At 42.9% G+C, this 21,940-nt stretch overlaps 1 protein-coding gene and 1 pseudogene across 1 annotated transcript in view; one reads left to right on the top strand and one right to left on the bottom strand.

The window, feature by feature from the left end:
* Positions 1-21,940, top strand: part of Bloc1s5 (biogenesis of lysosomal organelles complex 1 subunit 5) — a 49,353-nt gene that overhangs the window by 8,867 nt on the left and 18,546 nt on the right. The window contains exon 3 of the mRNA XM_006972783.4: positions 14,959-15,088. Within this exon, the coding sequence (XP_006972845.1) occupies positions 14,959-15,088 (130 nt within the window). The remainder of the gene's footprint in view (positions 1-14,958; positions 15,089-21,940) is intronic.
* LOC121829890 (U6 spliceosomal RNA) lies at positions 1,711-1,811 on the bottom strand (annotated as a pseudogene).

Here is a 21,940-nt window from a genome sequence, read left to right as displayed (position 1 = left end):
TCAGGACTCACTTTACAAGTCAGGACCTCCAGAAATAACCACTCTGCCTGTCTCCTGCTTGGAGACCTTAACGTATCCATAGTGTTTGGGACTAAAACCTTAATCCTTCACTGTTGTTCTTCCACCGGCACAGTGGCTGCACCTGAATCTGCGGCTGCTTCAGCCAGTAACTGCTGCGGTTACTAGCCTGCTTCTCAGGAAGTGGCTGGAGGACTTCTACGTCCTGCCGGATCTGCCTCCTGCCACTGCCACCAAATGTCGTTTTTAAACTAAATCTCTGTCGTTCTGTTTGCTAATAAAGACTCAGGAGTCAGAGACTGGGGTGAACACCTGCTAACTCGTACAGGCGGACCGTCCCTCTTTGCTGGAATCTCAGAAAGAAAGTGTCTCTTCCGTTGCTCCAAACCAAAAAGGACCACCTAAAAGGGCTGCCACACCCAGAGTCTCTCCTATGTCCTGTGCATCTCTCTATCCATTTTCTGGACTCCCTCTGACACTCGATGATTACTTTCTGTCAACTAGTTGCTGGCTCTGCCTCCTGACCCAAGGTTGATTTGATTTAATTAATGCAAACCCAAACTCGGGGTTCGCAGTGTGGTCATATACCCGGCAACACTTCATGGTAGCACAGTTAAGGTTGAATTAACTGGTAGATGTGTGTGCACCAGGGCTGCAGACCTGGAGGTCATTTAGAATTCTGCTGGCCAACCTGGTTGTGTTCTTTTCATTCACCTTGCTGGCCTTCATCACTAGAGAGTTGACTTCAGACCTACATATTCTCTTTTGTATCCAAAACATCTGCAGTAGTGTTGGCAGAGGTAACAATCTTAAAACATCCTGTGACTGACCTTGTTCATAAGTCACCCTTTTGTTAGTTTCATTATTAAGACAATATTTACAAATATGCTTCAAAGGACATAATTTATTAAAATAATTGTAGAATTTTGAAATTAAGGTGGCTTCTTTAACCTGACTTCCTACTTCATAAAGATTGAGCCCAGAGATGGAAATCAGTGAACTAGTGAACTAATGGCTGGGTCACCCCTAAAATTAAGCACCTGCTGGTATGCTTATGCTGGGGTTCTTGAGGTAATGTAGATGTTTCCTTTTTTTTTTTCCTTTTTTTCCACTATTTTATTAACTTCCATTGATTCGATGTAGATGTTTTCTATGAAAGAATTATACAAATGAAACTAAATCCTGAAAAGACATTTTATTTCTATGTTTTTGATTATTCTGTATTCAAAATAGCTTCCTATTGAAGCCAACATCTTTTTGGCTGGAATGTAAGATAGTTGTCAAGGGATGATGGACATATGCCTGAGAGGACATTATTGAGCCTTTTAAGGCGGTATAGATGGGTAGGAAGAACATGGCACTCTGCCATTTGTACCTGGGTTCCAGTCCTGGCCCCCTCTGAGTAGCTATGATTGCATGCTTTGCAAAGCTCAATTTCTTCATCACTAAAAATGGCGACAGTAATATACTTCAGAATGTGAGTTTTTTATGAAGGTTAAATGAAACTTCATTTTAAAATCTTTATACTGTGGGTGTTGATAAAAAATGTTTCTGTTGTTGAAAGATGATAGCAAGTAAAGCAAATAAAAATATACTAATTTTATAATTCAGTTTTTTTTTTTTACACTTTAAATTTTTACAATAATTCAGATGAGTTTGGGTTCAGTGTTTTCTTTTCTTCAGCCTGGACTGAGAACCTTGGAAGTCTTCACAGATTAGTTATCTCTGCACAGGGGCCCTGCTAATCCTCTCTGGATCATTCTGACTTCAGTGTAATGCTGCCAAAGTGAGCACTGGCTTCAGTTTTAGTTTCTTTAGTTTAGATTGATTTATTCTATTTTCATGTGTATGAGCATTTACCTTCATGGATATAGATGTATGTTTATATGTATTCACCCCATGTGCCTGCCTGGTGCTGCAGAGGTCGGAAGAGGGTGTCAGGTCCCCTGGAGCTGGAGTTTGGGATGATCATGAACAACCATATGGATGCTGAGAATAGAACCCAAGTTCTTTGCAGTAGCAATGAGGGCTTTTTAACGGCTGAGCCATCACCCAGCCCCTGGGTTCAGTTTTTGATACCTCGGGGTAAAATAGGGATTGCCTAGACCAATGTATAAGCGTATTCTCCCGCCTTCTCGTCCACCCCCTCTCCCTCTGCCTCCTCCTCTACTCTCCCTGTCGCCTCCCCTCCCTTTTGTTTGTTTTTGAGGACTCACTGTACAACCAGGCTGGCCTAGAACTCACAGAGATCCTCCTGCCTGTGCCTCATGCATCTGAGATTAAAGGTGTGCTCTACAACCAGTTTGTATACCCATTCTCTTAAGAAACTGTTTACCCGGGGCCGGGTGAGATGGCTCTGCAGGTAGACTCCTGCTGCCAAGCCTGAGAATTGAGTTCAGTCCCCAGAACCTACATGATAAAAGAGAGAACTGCTTCCTGTAAGTTGTCCTCTGATTTCTACGTGTGTGTGCACACATGAACACACACACTCGCGAAAAAAAATAAATGTAAAATATTTTGAAAAAGGAAAATTCTAGTAAAAAATGAGTTTTCTACATTGGCCATGACAGATGTAACCATATATAGAGGGAGTTGAACAAAATATGTTGAGCATTTGTGTAAGTCACATGTCAGGAAATAGAATTGTATAAATAAAACAGACACAGATACATGGCTACCCACCCTCCAGGAAATAAGTCATCTCTTGAGGAACTTCTCACTTAAGAATGTTCTTTAAAGGGCCCAGAAATGGAGTCTTGGCCTTGTTTGGTTTGCTCTTTTTGACAAGCACTCCGTTCCTTTCCCACGGAGGCCTCCCATGCTGTGCCTCCCGAGGGCTGAGAGTAGCACAGAAACTTCGCCAAGCGTCAGAATCCGCTCCGCTGTTGGCTGGGGCTGGAGGGATGGCTTAGCGGTAAAAGCTCTAACTGCTCCTGCAGAGGACCCAGGCTCAGGCTCCTGCACTCACATGGTGACTCACAGCTGTCTGTAACTCTACTTCCAGGGGACCCAGTACTCTTTCCTGGTCTCTGTGGGTCCCAGGCACACGTGTGGTGCACATACTAACAACATACAGGAAAACACTTATACATACAAAATAAAAATAAGTATTGATGTAATCAACCGTCTTATTAAATAAGAAACACAGAAACAATGTAAAAGAGAAAGCCGAGAGGTCAGAGCTCAGAGCTAAAATCTCACCCTTCCTCCTGCTGTCCCAGCTTCCCGAAAAGAGGGCTACTTCCTGTCTGTTCGTTTTTTTTATAGTATGTTGTTCTGCCTTCTCATTGGTTGTAAACCCAAACACATGACTGCCTCGTCACTGTCTGAATGTACAGCCCCCTAGGTCTTAAAGGCATATGTCTCCAATGCTGGCTATATCCCTGAACACACAGATATCTATGGGATTAAAGGCGTGTGCCACCACCGCCACACTCTTGCTATGGCTCTAATAGCTCTGACCCCCGGACAACTTTATTTATTAACATACAATCAAAATAATATTTCAGTACAATTAGATTACCACCACAAATAAGTCTAAAAACAAAAAGAGGAAGACAGGCTGTAAGCAGTCAAGAGACTTAAGAGTCCAGCCATTTCCAGCGTTCACACACAGACGGTAGGAAGCATGCTCCGAAGCAGTGCTCTGCTCCAGGGTGCCGTCTCTGGAGGGGAGAGACACAGCAGAGCCACTAGGCATCTTCTTTCTGCCACTCAGGTGGAGTTCACTTTAGGAAGAGCTGACTAGACGCTCTAGTTCATTGGATTGTAGACTTTTCTCTGCAGAAGTGGGAATAAGTGCCACATGGTGGCAGCATTTCTCAAAATTCCTCAAGTGCTGGTCGACTGTGACAAGCTGTTTTCTTTCGTGTATGAAAACAGTTGACAACCTTCCTCCTAACTTTAGAGTTTTCCCCTGAATTCCAGTGAACATTATGGGCAGAGCTTGGGAAGAGTGAGCAGCCCGTGTTAGGGCACCCTCACTCCAGCACTTCAGTGAAGGGCAGTATGGCAGTTTCCTAAGGAGAGGCCTTGCCCTCTAGGTCAGTGTTGCTAGCTGTAGATGAGACATCATGGCCTTTCTCATAGAGAGGAGAGAGAGAGATGTTAGAGAGAGAGTTTTACGAGGGGCCCGCAGGGTGGGTAATCCTGTGTGTTTTATTAGAAAGTGCTTGGCACACCCCTTTCTCCAGTGCTTTGCTAAATACCTACCACACAGGCAGCACATTGGTAGGAATGGGTTTAGTTACTAGGAACAGATACATGGAGAACAGGCCTCCACAAGGGCTTGTTTTTCTTGCATAGTCCTGAGACAGATTTGGAACGTCCAGGGCTGGCACGGTGGCTCTGTGATGTCAGCTTCTTCCAGCCTCTGTCTCCTTGGCACATTGCCCTTACACTTAGAAGTGGCCCTGGAGCCTCAGTCATTGTGTCGGCACTTTGTGTGGTAAAAGAGAGAGCAGGCAGGAAGCAGCAGTCAGCCTCTCTTAGAGGCTACCTCAGATACGGCTCATTGTTGGCAGCAGGGGAGAGTGATGCGTAAGTGTCTTAGCAGGCGTGTGAAAGTGAGTGAGAAATAATCCTTACAGCCAGGAAGCTTTCAGTTGCAAACTCAGAATGTTTACGAGAAGAAATTCCTGTAGATCAAGAGCTGCCCTGCTGCAGTTATAGGTAAGCAGCGTCCCTGAGAGAGGACAGTACTCCAGGGACAGTTCCCCACAGGGCTCAACAAGAGAGTGCCACGGAAGAGTGCCGCTTGAGCAAGGAAAGAAAAATAGATGTTAAGGGGAGGCAGAGAGTTGGAAAATGAAGAGGCCCTCACGGTGTGACAGAAATGCTGTGATACAGGAATTGAAAGCACTCATGTTGATGGTTTTGATATGGGATAGTGGACGTGGTGGCACTCGGTAATCCCAGAACTTGGAAGGAAGGCAGGGCGATTGCTGTGAGTTCAAGGCCATCATGAAATATATAGTGAACCCCTGTCTGAGGAAGACAAAATGAATAAATAAATTCCATTGTGAGATGAATCGGTCAAGAAAAAAAACCCTTAAAGACAGCACCAAGTAGAATCTCATAACAGCCCAGTCTTCAACTCTGCGGGGCCCACTAGTGGTGTGGAGATTTAAATTACAGTTGTTGGCCTTTTTCTCTAATGCCATCAAGTTATATCTCTGGTATAAACATTACAGTAACTATAATATTATTAACAGTTACTAACACTGTAAGTGCTTACTGCAAGGCATTGTCTTAAGCATGTTACATAAGCACTTATTAATTCAACTTAAGGAGTTAATGTATGTAGTTTTATGGAAGGTTGCATGTCATTTTATAGGTGCTAAAAATTCCAAGAATTTTTAACCTGGGAATAAGATGCAACTTTTAGTGTACATGTGTTACTATAGCTTTTTCCTTTTGTGATTGATGTTGATACTAGTCCGAAATCAGATACTTCAGTTTAAAAACAAGCACTTATCAGGTGTGAACCTCAGTGAAGAGACTATTTACAACATGCCACTTCCATAGGCCTCTTCGTTATTTAAGCTAATTCTTATCGTTATTGGGCTAAGAAATGTGACTACTAATTCACTTGGTAGAGCTAGGGATACAGTTCAGTTGGTACTAATCCCAAGGACAGCATAAAACTGCTATAGTCTCAGCCCTCAGGAGCTGGTGGCCAGAGGATCAGATGTTCAAGGCCATTCTCAGCTACAAAGAAGATCAAGGCTATCCTGGACTACACAAGACCATTTCTCACAACAACAACAACAACAATAATAATATCAGATGTGGTGGTTGCATGTTTATAATTTTAGCCCTTCAGAGATAGAGGCAGAAGGATCAGAAGTTTAAAATCATCATCAGCTTCCTAGTGAGTTTGAGGCCAGCCTGAGTTCTGTGAGACCCTGTTTCAAAAACCAAAAAAAAAAGGAAAGAGAGGGAGGAAGGGAAGAAGGAAGGAACGAAGGAAGGGAAAGCCAACTGAGAAAGAAACAGAAAAGTAAATAACAATAATCCATTTGCTACAGAGAGTGATTGACAACTAGTTGTTTGACTATATCTCAAGGGGGATCTTCTTAGCCCTCAAATCTCCCCTGAACTGAGAATAGCCTGTCCTGTCTGGAGCCACAGAGCTCTGCTCTTTTACCTTATATAACTTTGTTTCTACATTGAGAGACTATTCATCTGCCTGATAATAAATAAGTTAATTTATATAAGAACTGAAATAGTTCCCCTAAACTTGATTTTTCCCAATTCCAATGCCATCTGGAAACAGCAGCATTAATGGCATAGTTTTTATCAGCTTAGTTTTTTCTTCCTTAAATCTTATCTGTGAGAACATGCCCCAAAACTCAAAACTCAGTAAATACAAGCAACAGCAATAATAAAGCCAAGGAGAAATGGCTCCAGAATAGCAAATGGCCAAGTCATCCATACCCTAAAGGCTTCTGTGGTGGTTTGAAAGAAAATGGCCCCCAAAGGAAGTGGCACTATTAGGAGGTGCAGCCTTGTTGGTGGAAGTGTGTCACTGTGTGGGTGGGCTTTGAGGTCTCCTTTGCTTAAGTTATGCTCAGTGTAGAAACAGTTCACTTCCTGTTTCCTGTGGGTCAAGATGTAAAAATCTCAGCTCCTCCAGCATCTGCTTGCATGCTGTCATGTCCTGCCATGCTGAAAATGGACTAAACCTCTGGAAATGTAATCTACACCAATTAAATGTTTTCCTTTATAAGAGTTGCTGTGGTCAATGGTATCTCTTCACAGCAATAGAAAGCCTAAGACAGCTTTCATGACACCAGAAATACCAGAGGAAATAGAGGGGATGGCAGAGGGATTTGGGAGGCCCTGAATGCTACAGAGCCTCCAAGCCCCTGAAAATTTCCATCATGCCTATTTGGGAATCTTGATGGGCCATTTAGAGAAGAACAGCAGAGTCTAGCAGATGGAACCCTAGGCTCTACCTCAGAGCGAGGAGGGAAGACTCAGAGTGAGTACCATGGAGGCCAAGACCACACTGTGGAGAAGCTATAGGAGCTGAAGACAGGAACAATGGGAGGTCTTCGTCCTGAAGCCAGAAGCTGTTCCCGTCCATCTTAACTACAATAGAGGAAAACAGATTCCTCTAAAACTGGACAGAGCTGGATTCCTCGGAAGGTGCAAAGCTCAGTGACCGTCCTTACAGAAGTAAGAGACGACACGGGATGAGTGGAGATCATAGCTGTTTTAACAGGAGCTTAAGGGGCAGAGAAAGTTACAGGAAAAAAGTGAGTTAGAATCAGAAAAACTGCAAATGACTGGATAAAATAAAACAATAAAGAAGTAAGGGGAAGAATTGGGGAAAATGAAATTTTATTTTTTGTTTGTTTGGTCTTTCTCTCTCTCTCTTTTTTTTTTTTTTGTTGTTGTTTTGTTTTTCAAGACAGAGTTTCTCTGTTGAGCCCTACCTGTCCCGGATCTCGGCCTGTAGACCTGGCTGGCCTTGAACTCAGAGATCCACCTTCCTCTGCCTTCTGAGTGTTGGGACTAAAGGCATGCACCACTGTGCTGGCTAGGGAAATGAAATTTTAAAATTATTTTTGAAGTGAGAATTAAACAAAGAGCCCAAGAATGAGTGTACAAAATATGTAGTCCTAAAGTAAGATTGAAGAGACTTAACATTAATGAGAGAGGGACTCGAAAGGGAAGAACACATGTTGATGATGAGTACATGTGACCCAAGACTGTGACAACAAGCCCAGGAAAGATCAAAGCACCAAAAACCAAAAAAGAATTCAGGAAAACTTGCCTCAAATTGCTATTGGACTCATTTTGAAGTATGTACTGCTTTCTGGAAAGATTAATCCAAAGTAGCTGATGCTTGAGACCATTTCTAAACAGAAAGAAGAAAAAAAAACTTGGACTTTATAGAGGGAAAAAAAATCCTCTGGGTATCCAGGCTAAATGAATAGGCCCTTTGTAAAGGGAAGAAAATCCAACTGTTAGCAGGTTTGCCTGTGTTATGCTAGAAAACAAAGCCGTAATGACAGTGGGCTTTGTATCTAGCCCATCTGCACCCTAGCTGAGGAGATGACAGATGCACTGTTAGGGCTGTGCAGGGCTCCAGGGATGTCGTTGAGATGCGCACGTCGGAATGCACATCATAGAGTTAGAGAGACTCTTTCCTGTCAGGAGTTGGTAAGCGTTGAAGTGTGCTAAGTGGGCCAGAAGATGTCTTAGTCAGTAGAGGTGATTCCTGCCAAGTCTGATGACCTAAGTTTGATCCCTGGAATCCACATGATGGAAGGAGAGAACCAACTCTCTCAAGTTGTCCTCTGGCATGCGCGTGCACATGCATCAACACACACGCAACTTCGTTATCTCCCCCCCACACACCATGGCATGTGTTTGTTACCCCCACCGATAAACAAATGAAAATGTAATTTTTTTTTAATTACTTTGTTTTGGTTTTTTGAGACAGCGTTTCTTTGTGTAGCCCTAGCTGTCCTGGAACTCTCTTTCTAGACCAGGCCTCCTACTCAGAGATCTGCCTGCCTCTGCCTCCCAATTGCTGGGATTAAAGGCATGTGCCACCACGCTTGGCTATAATTATTGTTATTATTTTATTTGTTTGTTTTGAGATGCTTTTTCTGTATAACCCTGGCTGTCCGTAATTTCCTTTTACACGTTTAGCCATAGAATTAATCCTAAGCAGTATAGCTGGGTAGGGTAGTGCAGGCCTGTGATCTCAGCACTGGGGGGTGGAAGCAGTAGGGGTCAGGGGTCAAGGCCAGCTTCAGCTACACAGGGAGTTTGAAACCTGGGCTACAGAAGACTCTGTCTCAAACAAACAAAACAGATGCAGGGGGAGTGATGTGGAGAGAACAGTGTGTAACGCCTGTGTTGGGACAGAGAATGTACAGTACGAGAATTTCAAAGGAGCAGGGCAGGAAGGCCTGTGAAAAGTATGCTGTTGTCCCTCAGTGATTGCCCCTTCAGCAGTAACTGAAAATAAAAGGGCACAATTTCAGCCGGGCGGTGGTGGCGCACGCCTTTAATCCCAGCACTCGGGAGGCAGAGCCAGGCGGAGATATTCTCCACAGGGGTGCTGTACAAAGCACTGGCAGTGTCGGTCATGAGAACCAGCTTGCCAACTTTAAGATGTATGTCCTGGGATGGAGAGATGACTCAGTGATGAAGAGCACATGGTGCTCTTCCTTACCTCCAGCACCAGGGGAGCCAATGCACTCCTCCGACCTCTAGAGCTAGCCACACACGTGTGTACACTTACAAATACACGTCATTCTAAAGACACACAGTTTCCAACTCAGGGGTGTTTGCTTTTGAATAGGTGTGGAAGTGGTGCACATTTAGTACTAATCATCTTAGGAATGTTTTGAATTGAATCTTTTCTGTCTAGTGATCTGAGGTCCAGTTCTCTCTTGCCATGTGGGCAGCAGAAGAAGCCATAGCTCAAGATTGGCTGCAAGATTGTTTGAGGAAACAACCTAAACTGACAAGATGTTTGCTGAGTTAGGGGGATTACATACATTTTTATTTAGGTTTTCAATCTTCTATGGGTTTGGTTTTGTTTTTTTAAGATTTATTTATTATGTATACAGTGCTCTGTCTGCATGTATGCCTGCAGGCCAGAAGAGGGCACCAGATCTCATTACAGATGGTTGTGAGCCACCATGTGATTGCTGGAAATTGAATTCCGGACCTCTGGAAGAACAGCCAGTGCACTTAACCTCTGAGCCATCTCTCCAGCTCCCTTTTATGGGTTTATTAGGAATTAACCCCATCATAATTTGAAAGTATCTGAGTCATTTAGAAAGTACCGGAAAAGGGAACAAGTAGACCACATAGAGAAAGATACATGTACTACAGGTGTACTTTTGAATCTTGATAGATTTTTAATTACATGTATATGTGTGTCTGGACTAATGAGTACAGTTCCTGAAGAGGCCAGAAGAGGGCACCCAATGCCCTGAAGCTGGAGTTACAGGGCTATGAGCTAGCCAGGGTAGGTGCTGACAGTTGAACTTGGATCCTCTTGGAAGAACAACAAGTACTCTTAACCACTGAGCCACTTCTCTAGCCCTGTGCTGATGAACCTTACTCATGAATGATGAAAGAAACATCTCTGTATCCTATTCTGTTTTAAAATGAATTTAAAACGTGTGTGTATATACTCAGCTATGTGGTGGGGGGGAGGCATAAACACACCTGTCTAGACACACCTGTGCATCCAGGTATATGTATCCTTATATTTAAACCAAGGTTTAGATACATTAAAAAAATACCTAACATATAGGTATAAACGAGGTTGGAGAGGGAAGCTAGACTTCCCTGGATGCATGTTGTTTTACAGATATAATTTTGAAGCCATGTAAATATTTTATATAATTTAAAACAATACTGAATATCAAAGAGCAGTCCCCAAAGCCAAATTCTGTATAAAGAAGCTCGTGTGTAGTTCTGAGTGGTGACAGTGTTACTCAGACATTCTTATAGGGAGCACTGAGCAGAGGGATTGTCTGGTGTAGAGATGCCTGTGTGTAGTCCTCAAGCTCAGGCAGCACAGACAGGAAGATTGTGAGGTCCAGGCCAACCTGGGCTACATAGTAAGACCTTGTCTTAGAGAAACACTGATTTGACTGTACATTTATAGTGTGATACACCTTCAGAACAAAAAAGCCCTTTTTTTTTTTTTTTTTGGTTTTTCAAGACAGGGTTTCTCTGTGTAGCTTTGCGCCTTTCCTGGAGCTCACTTGGTAGCCCAGGCTGGCCTCGAACTCACAGAGATCCGCCTGCCTCCGCCTCCCGAGTGCTGGGATTAAAGGCGTGCGCCACCAACGCCCGGCCAAAAAAGCCCTTTTAAAAACATTTTAGGAGGGTGGGAGGGGGAAGAATAAGGGAACCCATGGCTAATATGTAGAACTGAATGGTATTGTAAAATAAAATATATATATATAAACATTTTAGTTTTTAGTAATCATATTGGTGTTTTTATTTGATAAAGTCAGAAAAGGGAACTAAGTAATTGTGTTGGTATTTTAGAAACTGGAAAGAAACAGAATATATGAAGGTAATTTGAATTTGGTCAGTATGACCTCAAAATGTAACTTTTCTTCATATAAAAACTGAGTAATTTCCTAAGCCAGTCAGTGATGGTAGTTCATATCTGTAAACCCAGCACTTGGGAGGCAGGAACAAGAGAATCCAGAGTTCAGGTCCATCCTGTAATACATAGTGAGTTCCAGGGTAGCTTGGGCTACAGAGGTAAACCCTGTCTCAAAAAACAAACAAGACTATTTCCTGCCTTGTCCCCTGTGGGTTAGATGTGGTGGCCCACCCTGTAGCTGTGAGCAGCCTCCCCACTCTAAATTTCGTCTCTTAATGCCAGTGGTCTTAGCCAGTTCCAAGCCAAGAGGGAAGTAACAGCTGAATGAGAGCATAAGGTCATACCAAAGTGAACAAGAAAGCTGAAATTCGCCGGGCGGTGGTGGCGCACGCCTTTAATCCCAGCACTCAGGAGGCAGAGCCAGGCAGATCTCCGTGAGTTCGAGGCCAGCCTGGGCTACCAAGTGAGTCCCAGGAAAGGTGCAAAGCTACACAGAGAAACCCTGTCTCAAAAGCTAAAAAAATAAAAAAGAAAGAAAGAAAGAAAGCTGAAGTTCACAGAAGCCACTACAGCTGGTTGGAACAAAGTGAGGCCCCTGGAGAAGCCCAAGTTGGACTACCAACAGAGTGTAATGACTGAGAAACTTCGGTATGTTTAAACCTTTGGGATGTGTGTAAACAAAGTCTCCTTCTATGGCCCTTAGATGCCAGGGAAATGACTTGTCACTGTTGCTGTTCCCAGTACCACTGAGAGAGTATCTCACTTAGCCCAGGCTGGCCCAGAACTGCAGCTGGGAATGCCTTTGAACAGAATCCTCCTACCTCCACCTCCCAAGGGCTGTGATCACAGGCATGTGCTACTGTGCCTGGTCCAACTTGTTATTTTTTAAATTGGCAAATAAGGGAAGGAAGTTATGTTTTCTTTTGCTTTTTTTAGATGACTGTTGCCCAGAGAAATCACATTGCTGACAAAAGGCAGTCTTTACTTTCAGTATCCTTGTTAATAAATGAAGATGACATGCCAACTCTGTTTTGTCACGAGAGTGGACATTCATCTGCCTTTGAAAACTTTATGCAAACATCAGACAAACCCTGAATCTGATTGCACAGTTAGTTCTAACTGCTGACTTACAGGAAAGGGGACAGACAGCAGAGGATGCTAAATTACACCATGGAGAGTCATTCATTAAAACAGACTGTGGGAAACTGCAGAACAGATGACTGCTGTGTCTAGTGAATTGCCAAGGAAAAAATTTGATAGAGGAGAAATCTGTAGATTGAAAACATATTAACCAGCTGCAGTGTATGACTCTTATTTATATTTTGATTCAAATAAGCATGGGTAAAGTGAACATTTATAGGACATTTGAGGGACTGTGAATACACCGTTATTTAGTGATATTAAAGAGTTGTTGCCTTTGTGTGTGCGAGACTTTTATTGTATCTTTTATTTTTAACTTTTAAGATTATTTTATTTTTATGTGTGTGCACCCACATTTCTGCATGTGCACCACATGCATGGTAGATGCCCACAAAGATCAGAAGAGGATGTTACCTCCCCTGGAACTGGAATTACAGATGGTTGTGAACCACCTTGTGATTGCTAGAAACTGGACCTCGGTCCTCTAGAAGAGCAGTCGATGCTCTTGGCCACTGAGGCATCTCTCCAGCTCTCTATCTTTTATTCTAAGGAGGGCATCTGTTGACAGGTTTACAATAAAATGGTATACTATCTAGAGTATGCCTCACAGTACTCTGGGGGAGGTGTGGTGCATGGAGTTTTATAGAGGAAATGAGTCAGTATGAGCTGAGCATTGCTGGCTGGGGCTTGGTGATGAGGAGAGGCATTTTGTCCTCTCTCAACTTCTGTATGAGTTTTAAGTTTTTCATTATAGAAAAATGTGTAAAATATAAGAAACTAGCCACAGCTGCTTCATAAGCTTGCTCAGAACCCAACAAAAGTCTCAGCAATGTAACTAATTTGTTATTTTCTTACAAGCTTAGCAACCTTTCTTTTTAGTTAACTTTTATATTAATTTCAGATTTACAGAAAATTTTCCGCGATACTACAGTGTTCTCTTGTATCCCTAGCCCATTTTCTCATTTCTAATGTCTTATTTTACCACATTTGTAAAAACTGGGAAACAATATTGACAAATTGCTATTAATACAATACCAGAGTTACTGTCCCTGCTGCTTCTGTAGTCAGACAGTTTCTCAGTCGTCCATTGTCTTCCTTGAGCAGAATGGCTCTAAAGTCCTGGCCAGGATTCTGTAGCATGCCTCCCCACCTCGTTTGTCTGATGTTTTCTCCATGATTAGACTGGGCTTCTGGACCTCAGCAAAGACAAGTAGCCTCACATAACATTACATCCTGCTCCTGCCGTCAGAGGGGTGTCGTGAGCCCTGCGTTGCTTGACTGAGGGAGCATTTGCAGCTTTTTCCACTGTGGAAGGAAGTGCTTCGCTTCCCTGTACTGTTCTTTGGAAGCAACTCACTCAGTCTAGCCCACGCTCAAGTTGGATGGGGAAGGTGGTTAGACTTTGCTTTCAGTGGGATGCTGAGAACACCCAGGTTCAGTGATTGATTGAAACTCCCAGGACTTGGCGTGGGGCTGTGTGTGAGGCTGTGCTTCACATCAGAAAGGTTCTGCTGTAGGATGTCTTTCTGTATGCTGTGAATATGTGCTGCTCTCATTGGTTGATAAATAAAGCTGTTTGGCCAATGGCAAGGCAGAATAAGGTTAGGCAGGACATTCAAACTGAAGACAGAAGGGTGGAGTCAGAGCAGATGTTGCAAGCCACTGCCAGGAGAAGCAAGATGTGAGAGAACAGGTATCCCCATGAAGCCATGTGGCAATGCATAGATCAATAGAAATGGGCTGAGTTAAGTTGTAAGAGCTAGCTAGCAAGAAGCCTGAGCTATGCAGTTTGTAATTAATATTAAGTCTCTGCATGATTATTTTATAAGGAACTGTAGGACCTCAGGTGGGAGAAATTGGTCCAGAGAAACTTCTGGCTGTAGGGTCCCAAGCACAGTAAGCAAAGGAGATGTGTAGGAATGGTATGAGAAAAACCAGACAGAAGCTTCCAAAAGTCCTCACCCAGAAGTGCCCTGGAGAGTACAGCTCCTCAGCAACAACTATGACAAAGCTTGTAAACCTTAAATGACCCGAAGCCGCTTGAGTGGAGGAGCCCAGTGTTGTCCTAGCTGGGACAGACACCTGCCCAGCATGGGCCAAGATTGCGTGTACTAAGGAACCAGATGCCGGCATTAACCACATTCTTAGTGCAAGCGCCTTAGGCTCACTGGACTACACTTTCAACTTAGAAGAGACTTGCTTCCTGGGCAGGTGTCCAGCCTTGAAGGCCAACACAGGTCTTTCTAAGAGTAGCAGGCCTTCACTGCTCATTTTTTTTGCATGGTGAAGTGTCTGTATGTCATAACCCTTGTTATTTTGAAGAGGATAAAGGCAATCATAAAATCTATAGCACATAATAACAGAAGCGATATGATAGTAAGAATGATGAAATGAATATTAAAGTCAGAGCAGGGCTCTTTCTAATAAAATAGGTGGCCATGTAAGCTCTTTGGTTGCTTTTTTAACATTTCTTCCCTCCATTTCTGAACACTACTATAAATATATTACTCCTAGTGCAACTTTTGGAGCATTTCATAATAAAAATGCCTCCAGGTCTTAACCTATTCTGCCAGAGAATTAAAAGAAGGTGTGTGCGCTCCATAGGAATAATGTACTAGTATCACAAGCTTTTCCTAGGGGGAACTACCAGCAGTAACTGCTAAGACTTACAGTACTAGTCATTTTCTTTTTCTTAATAGGAAAAACGTGGTCTTCGAGAATTGCGAGTTCTGGAGAACTTGAAGAATATGATCCAGGAAACAAATGAACGCATGCTTCCCAAGTGCAGAGAGACGATGCAGGGTGGCCTGGAGGAGGCCCTGCAGAGACGTAAGTCTAGCTGTTCTCCTGCAGCCTTGATCTCAGATGTTCCAGACCCAGGCATATTCTCCTGAGTGTTGTTGCAGAGGGGAGGAGAGTGTTCTTGACTGTGGCTTACCATGGGACAGCCCAGCCACAGATAGTGGTTGTCCAGTGTGGTCACAGATGTGATTGGCATTAGTATCCAAAGGAAGATGTATGTGCAAGTATTTCACAAGACAAGCTCTTGAGGATGGGAGAAAATTCATGCTTTTTACCTTTAAAAACTTTTAAAATTTCCTCTACAAGAAAATATATGGTGACTAGAAAATGAGTTTCTTTTTCAAATGGACTATTAGAGGTTTTGGTTGTTTGGAAAAAAAAAAAACAACTCCTTTATAAATGCTTACATTTTATCACCTTTTGCATTAAGCAAAATATTTTAATGAGAAGAGGTAACTGACAAAAGAACATTTGTTAGTGTTTTTTAATATTAGACTTTAACATAAAAGAAACTTGTTGCTAGTGTCTGATGTTAAAATTAGGCTATCAGAACATCAAGGCATCTCCTCAGATGTCTACACTAAGAACTTGCAGCTAGCCCATGGGAATGATGACTGATGATTGAAGCTCAAGGTGGAACCAGCCTGTGGGGGAGAGGATGAATATTGGTGAAATTATTAAGGCAACTCCACGTAGTTAAAAGGGAGGTTTATTTTGTGGGGTAACTCACAAGTGAAGGGATAGGTTACAGGGTCTGGGAAAGGTGTGGCGCAGTCCGGCGGTGTTCTCTGGAGAACTCTGCTCGGTCTACCTTCAGCGTCCAGGGTCCAGGAACCAAGAGAGCCGGGCATCGGATCTTCTTCAGGGCCCCCTCTCAGCCCCGCCTTGTAGGTGTGACCATTACCGAAGCCTCAATGGGGGCTAGAACTTCCAGATCAAAGCTGGAATGGTTACCCACTACAAATGAAACCAGCTGTGAGGGAGGGGTGAACCTAGCCATGAGGGAGGGGATGTTGCCAGCTGTGAGGGAGGCAGGGCAAGGGTCATGTGTACTGTGAGGGAGCAGATGAGGGTCATGTGTACTGTGAGGTTGAAAATCACCCAAGGTCACATTTGACTTGTTCATGTACAACAGCAGGAAAAAATGAAAAAAGAAAAAAAATTGATATTAGGATTTTGTATTATACTCATTTGTTCACACTGCTACATCACCAACAAGCATTCTTGGTAGTTTGCTGCAAGGAAAACCATAATTACTGTTTTGCATATATGAGAGAGAGAGAGAGAGAGAGAGAGAGAGAAACTGAGACTGTGTTTGTGTGTGTGTGTCTCTGTGTGTGTGGTTCCTGTGCACATGTGTATATGTGGAGGCTAGAGGTCAACTCATGTCATTTCTTAGGAGATGTCCACCGTGTTTGTTAAGAGAGCCTTTCACTCTCACTAGGAACTGGGGCTCCCTGAGTAAGCTAGGCTGGCTGGCTGGCCATTGAGCACTTCACCAGCTGAGCCCTTCCCCCACCCCTGATTATTATCAGTTGGGATGCTTAGATATGAATTGAGAAGAACTCTAACACGGGAAGGTTACGAAAGCAGTTGAATAAGACAGGGAGACACGATGAGCAGCTTGTGTGACTGGTTTCCACTTCAGACTGAAGTTCTTCTGCTCTCAGGCTTTCCTAGTGATGTCGGAAAGTATCGCCAGTAATTTAGAATCTGAGCCAAAAATCTGTTTCCTTGAATGGGAGAATTATATTCTAGTGATTGGGGATTTGGCCGCTGAAGCACTCGGGGTGGTACTGTTGGTGTGAGAAACTTGGCCATAGCCTTTGAAGCTGTTCTTCTCCATCAGCCGCGGGAGAAGCCTGGTTTGCTAAGTCTCATGGCCCTAATGAAACAATGACGAGCCTGCAAACTGAATAGTTTTCAAAATTAACCTGGATGTGGTGATATATTGTGTCCCCAATAAATTGTGTACCCTAATAAAACTTACCTGAGGGTCAGAGAACAGAACAGCCACTAGATTAGAGGCCAGAAAATGGTGGCACACACGCCTTTAATCCTATCACTTGGGAGGCAGAGATCCATTCATATCTCTGTCAGTTCAAGGCCACCAGGCGTGGTGACACACACCTTTAATCCTAGCACTTGAGATTGCATGTTTTGCTTGAAAAAGACACACGCCTTAAATTCCAGGAAGTGAGGCAGGAAGCAGAAAGGTATACAAGGCGTGAGGACTTTTAAGCTTTTAGGCTTTTAGCGGCAGTTCAGCTGAGATCTGTTCCTGTGAGGACTCAGAAGCTTTCAGTCTGAAGGTTCATGGAAACAGGATCCGATGAGGAGTTGTCAAGGTGAGGAAGCTGTGGCTTGTTCTGCTTCTCTGATCTTTCAGCTTCACCCCAGTACCAGGATCTGGTTTTTAATTACTAAGACCGTTTAGCAATTCGTGCTACACCTGGGTCCAGCTGTCATCCTAGCAGGGTTCATTTTGCAAAGCTTGACTGCTAAACCCGTGTTAGCATGTTTGTTTTCATTTGTGTAAGATCATTAAAACAAGCTTCAACGTGGAGTATTTTCTCATCTAAGTATAGCAGCGAGTGATAAGTCGTATACTTCTGTGTCTGTCCATGGAACTACCACCTTTATCTCCTAGAATTCATGTTTGAGAACCCTGCAGATGCGGACCTTGCTCACTTGGGCAGAGTGTCCTAGGGCTGAGTAAGCAGAGGCTTTCAGGCCCAACTCTATCTGCAGCTCATCAGAAACCACAGAAAAGAAACAAGAGTCTCTCAGGGCACAAGAAGGCATCCCCTAAGGGAGAGCATCATAGCCGACCCATTCTGAAGACACAAGTGTCTGTGTCCTGCTTCTCAATTATTTAATAGGCTTCTAAATTTCAGCAAGTTTGAGGCAAGGAGATCTTCCCTTGGTTTTCAAGTAAGAAGAACAGGGAGCCCCCAGGTTACCCGATCATATAGCCAGACATGACCACACTAAGGGAATGTTCCCTCACCCATTTCCTATTCTGAAGTATGGTGACTTTATATTATTTAAAAGCAAAAGGGTATCATTAACAAGACAAAAAGAAAACTAGGTGTGGTGGCTCCCATTGCTAACCGTAGCATTTGGGAGGTTGAGGCAGGAGGGTTGCCAGAAGTTTGAAGCAAGCTTGTGGCACACAGTGAGTTACAGACCATCCTGATCTAAAAGATCCTGTTTCAAGAAGAAAAGAAGAAGAAGAAGAAGAAGAAGAAGAAGAAGAAGAAGAAGAAGAAGAAGAAGAAGAAGAAGAAGAAGAAGAAGAAGAAGAAGAAGAAGAAGAAGAAGAAAGAAAGAAAGAAAGAAAGAAAGAAAGAAAGAAAGAAAGAAAGAAAGAAAGAAAGAAAGAAAGAAAGAAAGAAAGAAAGAAAGAAAGAAAGAAAGAAAGAGAAAAGAAAAGAAAAAGGAAGAAAGAGAAAGAAAGGGGAGGGAGAGGAAGATAAAGAATTTGTTTTCTTTGGTGTTGAGACTTGAGCTCAGAGTCTCACGTGTGCTGTGGATGTACTTACCACTAGTACATACCAGCCAACAAAGCTTTAAAAGGAAGAGAGAATGTAATATGTTATACTAAATAAGTGCATAAAATAACCATTGTTTTTTTAACTGTGGTGAACTTGATTGTAGTTGGTTGTTTTTACTCTTTGCTCTTTTTTGGGAGGCCCACCAACCATCTCCCAAATACATACATACAGTGGCTTATTATTACTTATAAATGCCCGACCTAGGCTTGGCTTGTTTCTAGCTGCTTTTCTTATCTTAAATTGTTCCATCTATCATTTGCCTCTGGGCTTTTTCCTTTTCTTACTTCTGTAATCTTACTTTCACTCTTACTCTGTGGCTGGCTGTGTGGTTGGGTGGCTGAACCCTTCTTTTCTTGCTCCTTGATCTCTCTTCCTTCTCCCAGATTTCTCTTTCTATTTATTCTCTCTGCCTGCCATCCCCAACTATCCTTTCTCCTACCTTGCTTTGGCTGTTCAGTTCTTTATTAGACCAATCAGGTGTTTTAGACAGGCACAGTAACACAGCTTCACAGAGTTAAACAAATGCAACATAAAAGAATGGAACATGCCGGGCGGTGGTGGCGCACGCCTTTAATCCCAGCACTCGGGAGGCAGAGCCAGGCGGATCTCTGTGAGTTCGAGGCCAGCCTGGGCTACCAAGTGAGTCCCAGGAAAGGCGCAAAGCTACACAGAGAAACCCTGTCTCGAAAAACCAAAAAAAAAAAAAAAAAGAATGGAACACATCTTTGCATCATTAAACAAATGTTCCACAGTATAAACAAATGTAACACACCATAAAATAATATTCCGCACTTGATTCCAGATGTCTCCATGTATAGCAGAATGGAGAAGTTGCTTGATGAGTGACAGCTGGGTGATTAGAGAGTGAAGAAGTTGGGGATACATATGAGGGGGGATGTTTGATAGGAATGTGACACGTAATTTTTCAGTTAAAGTTTTAAAAATTCATTTACATTGTAGCAGAATAAAAAAGTGAGGTAAACCCAAAGGCAATAACTGAAGACAAGTGCTTTTGCAGGTCAGGAGGAAGTTCCTAGAAGCCTGCCCTAAAGAGAGTAATGATATGAAGCCTTTAGAAGTTGCAGCCGGGTTCTTCTCCCTGTTTTTGTATTGTCTTGGCTGTTTGCAGCATTAGTGAATGCCTCTCCAGGAAAGATGACTGATTAGAACTGAAGGATGGCTGGGACCAGACCTTGAGCACCACATCCTTCTCTCTGCCCACCCTCTCCCTGTGGAGTTCAGTTCTGTGCCCCACGGATAGAATTCTGTCCATTGTTCTTGCTTACACTACTCAATCCCTTGTTTGTTTTGATTTCATCTGGTTTTGGTTTAGAGACAGGGCCCTACTATATAGCCCAAATTGACCTCAAAATCATGGCAGTTCTCCTGTTCCAGCCTCCTGAGTGCTGGGTTTACCCTTGTATGCACCATGCCTGGATTCTTTCTTTTTCTGCTTTGTTTATTGCATCTGATGGCACTGCTGAGCTCAGTATGTTTCTTTAGCTTTCAGTCTCACTTTCTTTTTCATTGTGTTTTATCATCACATTTACAGTGTTCTTTACCATGCCAAGGCAACCACAGGGGTGCTGTGGCTTTTCTCTGCTGTTTCTAAGAACAGACACCTTGTCTTGTTTGTCTCATATAGTCTGCTCTTTTCTTTTCTCACCCCTAGTTGTTTTTCTACAAATTGAAGAATCTTGAAGTTCTAAGAGTTTAGTCAACTTGTTTTCTCCAACTAAATTTATCGGTAGCAGGAGGACCAGCCTCCAGCAGCTCAGGGTATGAAAAAAAAAAATCCACAAATATGGTGAGGGTTATACTTTTTTCTGTCTGTGGGGTAAAAGGAAAAAAGGCACACACACACAATCTGATGATAACTTTCTCTTTTCCTTCATCTTAAAAAATCCTTTCTCTGAAAATGCCTCCACATAGTAACATTCCACACTGTTACATTCTACACACATACACACTTCTACATCATTCACTCACTCATTCTCTCACTCATTCTCTCACACTTCTTTATCTTTCACATTTTTCTTCCTGCCCATTCAGCTACATCCCTCACTCGGCACACATACAGACCTCACTCTCACACTCACTACCCCCTTACAGCCAAACTCTGAACAATGATATGTTACATTTTCAGGGTCCAAACTATTCTCATTACACATGATAAGTCGCACAGTTTTTCTCAGGCTAGGGAGGTCTCATTGACCCGCCAGTGAGTAACGCTTGGTCGTGCTTGTATCACTTTCTCAGACAGAAAGTGACATTGAAATTCAGGACTTAACAATAACAGTTAGTTGGCTGAACCTTGAGTGGTTGGTGTATGTGTGGAAAGAGAATTACTGCAGGGGATTATGTTTGCCAAAGTTGCTTCATGTCTGACCTTGATTCAGCAATAAACACCTGGGAACTTAAGTTTGTATATTCTCTGCAGGGCAGCTTGTCTGTTTTGATTTTGTTCTAAAGTCTAAAATTAGCTGTCTTTGTGACTGAGAATACTGTTACTTTCCTGTGTTAGTTATGAAAAATATTCTAGTATTATTTCTATACTTAAGCAGAAATCATCTTCCTTACCATCCACAGTTCTGTGTATGCCCAAAGATGTAAAACACACTACCAGTGGGCTATAGAAGGAACCTCACAGCTGTTCTTTTAAGGGAAGAAATATAGTGGCACATGAGAAAACTTACAGACAGAAACAAGCAGTCATTAGTCAGTAACCCCACAGTATTGCCAAGTGGGACTCCCCATCAGAGAGTTATTCATCTGGTGGGTCGACCTGTTAAATACTAGTTATCACTTGCTGTACTCCCATGGCCCTTGGCATAAATTTTTATAGGTGAGTTGGTTAGGGTGTAATCTGGAGTCTCAGTTATTTACTAGAACTTGCCATGTAGCCCAGGCTGGCCTCAGATTCTTTATTTTCTTATCCACCCTCCTGAGTGCTGGGATTGTAGGTTTGCGTTTCCACACCCATCACTAAATACTAATCTTCATGGACTTAACTCATTGGACTCTTCACCTGCCTTTTGTTTTGTTTTGCTTTTGAGACGGGATTTGGTTATGTAGCCCAGGCTAGTTTGAACTTATGGTAATCCTTCCTCCTCAGCCCCCTGACTTCTGGGATTACAGGTTATGTACCACAGTGCCAACAATCCTAACACAATAAAAAGGTGTTTATTATCTTCTCTACTTCATTGTTGAAGAGACTAAAATGCATGGTGGTTTAATGTCCATGGCTCTCCCATGATCACAGGAAGAACGGTCACGCAGAACAAACTGTTCTGACTCCCAAATTCAAGTTTAGCTTCAGGAT

This window comes from Peromyscus maniculatus, chromosome 5 (assembly GCF_049852395.1).
Source record: "Peromyscus maniculatus bairdii isolate BWxNUB_F1_BW_parent chromosome 5, HU_Pman_BW_mat_3.1, whole genome shotgun sequence".
Classification (NCBI taxonomy): Eukaryota; Metazoa; Chordata; class Mammalia; order Rodentia; family Cricetidae; genus Peromyscus; species Peromyscus maniculatus.
The sequence above is the reverse complement of the archived record's forward strand: the minus strand, read 5'-3'. Positions and strand labels throughout refer to the sequence as shown.